At 43.2% G+C, this 1,650-nt stretch overlaps 1 protein-coding gene across 1 annotated transcript; it reads right to left on the bottom strand.

Moving 5' to 3' along the window:
* Positions 1-498: 498 nt before the first annotated feature.
* LOC122799736 (GAS2-like protein 2A) lies at positions 499-1,167 on the bottom strand. The gene is given in 1 exon segment (XM_044069035.1): positions 499-1,167. A coding segment is annotated over 1 exon segment (669 nt).
* Positions 1,168-1,650: the final 483 nt, after the last annotated feature.

Genomic DNA, 1,650 nt, shown 5'->3' with positions numbered 1-1,650 from the left:
ACTTCCTCACTAAAAGAACACAGAATGTATGTAACATGTCCTATGCAGACCACCTCATGGCTCTGTCTCTGTATTCTGTCTCATAAAGGCTATTAAAGTAAGATCTATGCCTAGCATACAGGGTATTGTCAGACCCCACCTTGATGGACCTCCTGCATAGCCACAAAGCAAAGAGCACCAGAATTACCCATTCTAAAGGCTTTAACCTTGCCTGTAATATAAATAGCGGGAGAGACAGGTATGTATCCCAGAGACTACCTCTTCTCTGGAACAGGATCCTCATCCATGTGAAGCAGATCTCCTCTCTAACCCAGTTCAAATCTAACTTCAACAACTGGATGGCGAACAGGATATTGATCCTTGGTTTAGCACCTATGTCTCTAATGAACATGGAAGCAGGACTATTCGACCCCAGACTGTTCGCCCTCAAATATATTTACCTTCTGAAACTTTGGCCATTGGGAACTGAGAAGGACACATACAGCAGCCGAGGAGTTCTCACACCAGTTCATCCAAGTTCTTCAAGTCACACAAAGAAAGCTGGGGTGCCTTTTGGGGGTAGATGAGGAGGTTGGTACTTAAGTTCATGCTCTCTCTCTCTTCTTCCTCAGGCCTGTTGCTATCATCCAAGCTCAAGTGATTCCTTATTTCCTCCTCAGTTTCCTCCTCTATCTGGATAAGGGTTGGGGCTAGCATTCAAAATGTGTATCCCCACCTTGCCAGCTCCAGCAGGCAAAGTACAATGTGCTTTTCATTTCTCTTTAATACCAGGTCATTAGTTTCAAATATAAGTACATCTGGAATGGCTAGCTCCTGTCTGCACAAGTGGATAAAGTTGGAGATATTGTCCCTGGCAAAGAATGAACTAGGAGTCACATTACAGGCCTGGAAGACTACCTCCCCTTGAGGAATCTTTAGGGTTTTGATAGCTAATGGATGACTCTGTTCAAATTCCTGAGCAATCTGGTTGACATTGTTTGCATGCTGGCATAGCACATATCCACTCTCTAGTACTTCCAAGAAGTTGTCAATCTGGATGTCTAAATCATATAGGGTGTTAAGCCATTCCGCCAAGTCCTTCTTCATAGTAAAGAGGTACTCTTCACTTGACTTCAAAGGACGAATACGTTTGCAGGCCGCAGACTGGATGTTGCTCTGATCAGCCATCTTCCAGTATTATAGTTTTATAAACAGCACAGAGACTGTTTTCTTTTCCCAAAGTAGCTCATCCCATTAATTTATGCATGCAAAATGGATTCCTGCTAGCAGCATAGCCCCAATCAGCTCTAAACATTTACCATTCCCAGCTACAGGCAAATCCAGGGAGTAGTCCGTCAAGTTTAGTTCACAAGTAGAGACATGCACGTTTTTAACAAAACTGTGGAAACAGAGCAAAGTTTTGTCACTAAATATCTAAAGATTGGATGTTTTAGCAAAACACCTTGTACATGTGCCGTGCATCACTCAAGCTGGTTTCCATCACTGTGCAAATTCAACTGCTCAATTAGCACTTCAGGTGGCCTAGGACTTTAAGAAATCCCGTGGTGCTAAATGCAGGACCCATCCTTCATCGTCACTTACATCCCTAATGTACTCAATAATTTGAACAGAGCATTACTGTCAGTCGTAAGAAAACAGCCTTCACCAGAC

Source organism: Protopterus annectens, chromosome 1.part0, assembly GCF_019279795.1.
Source record: "Protopterus annectens isolate FY-2018-M chromosome 1.part0, PAN1.0, whole genome shotgun sequence".
Classification (NCBI taxonomy): domain Eukaryota; kingdom Metazoa; phylum Chordata; order Ceratodontiformes; family Protopteridae; genus Protopterus; species Protopterus annectens.
The sequence above is the reverse complement of the archived record's forward strand: the minus strand, read 5'-3'. Positions and strand labels throughout refer to the sequence as shown.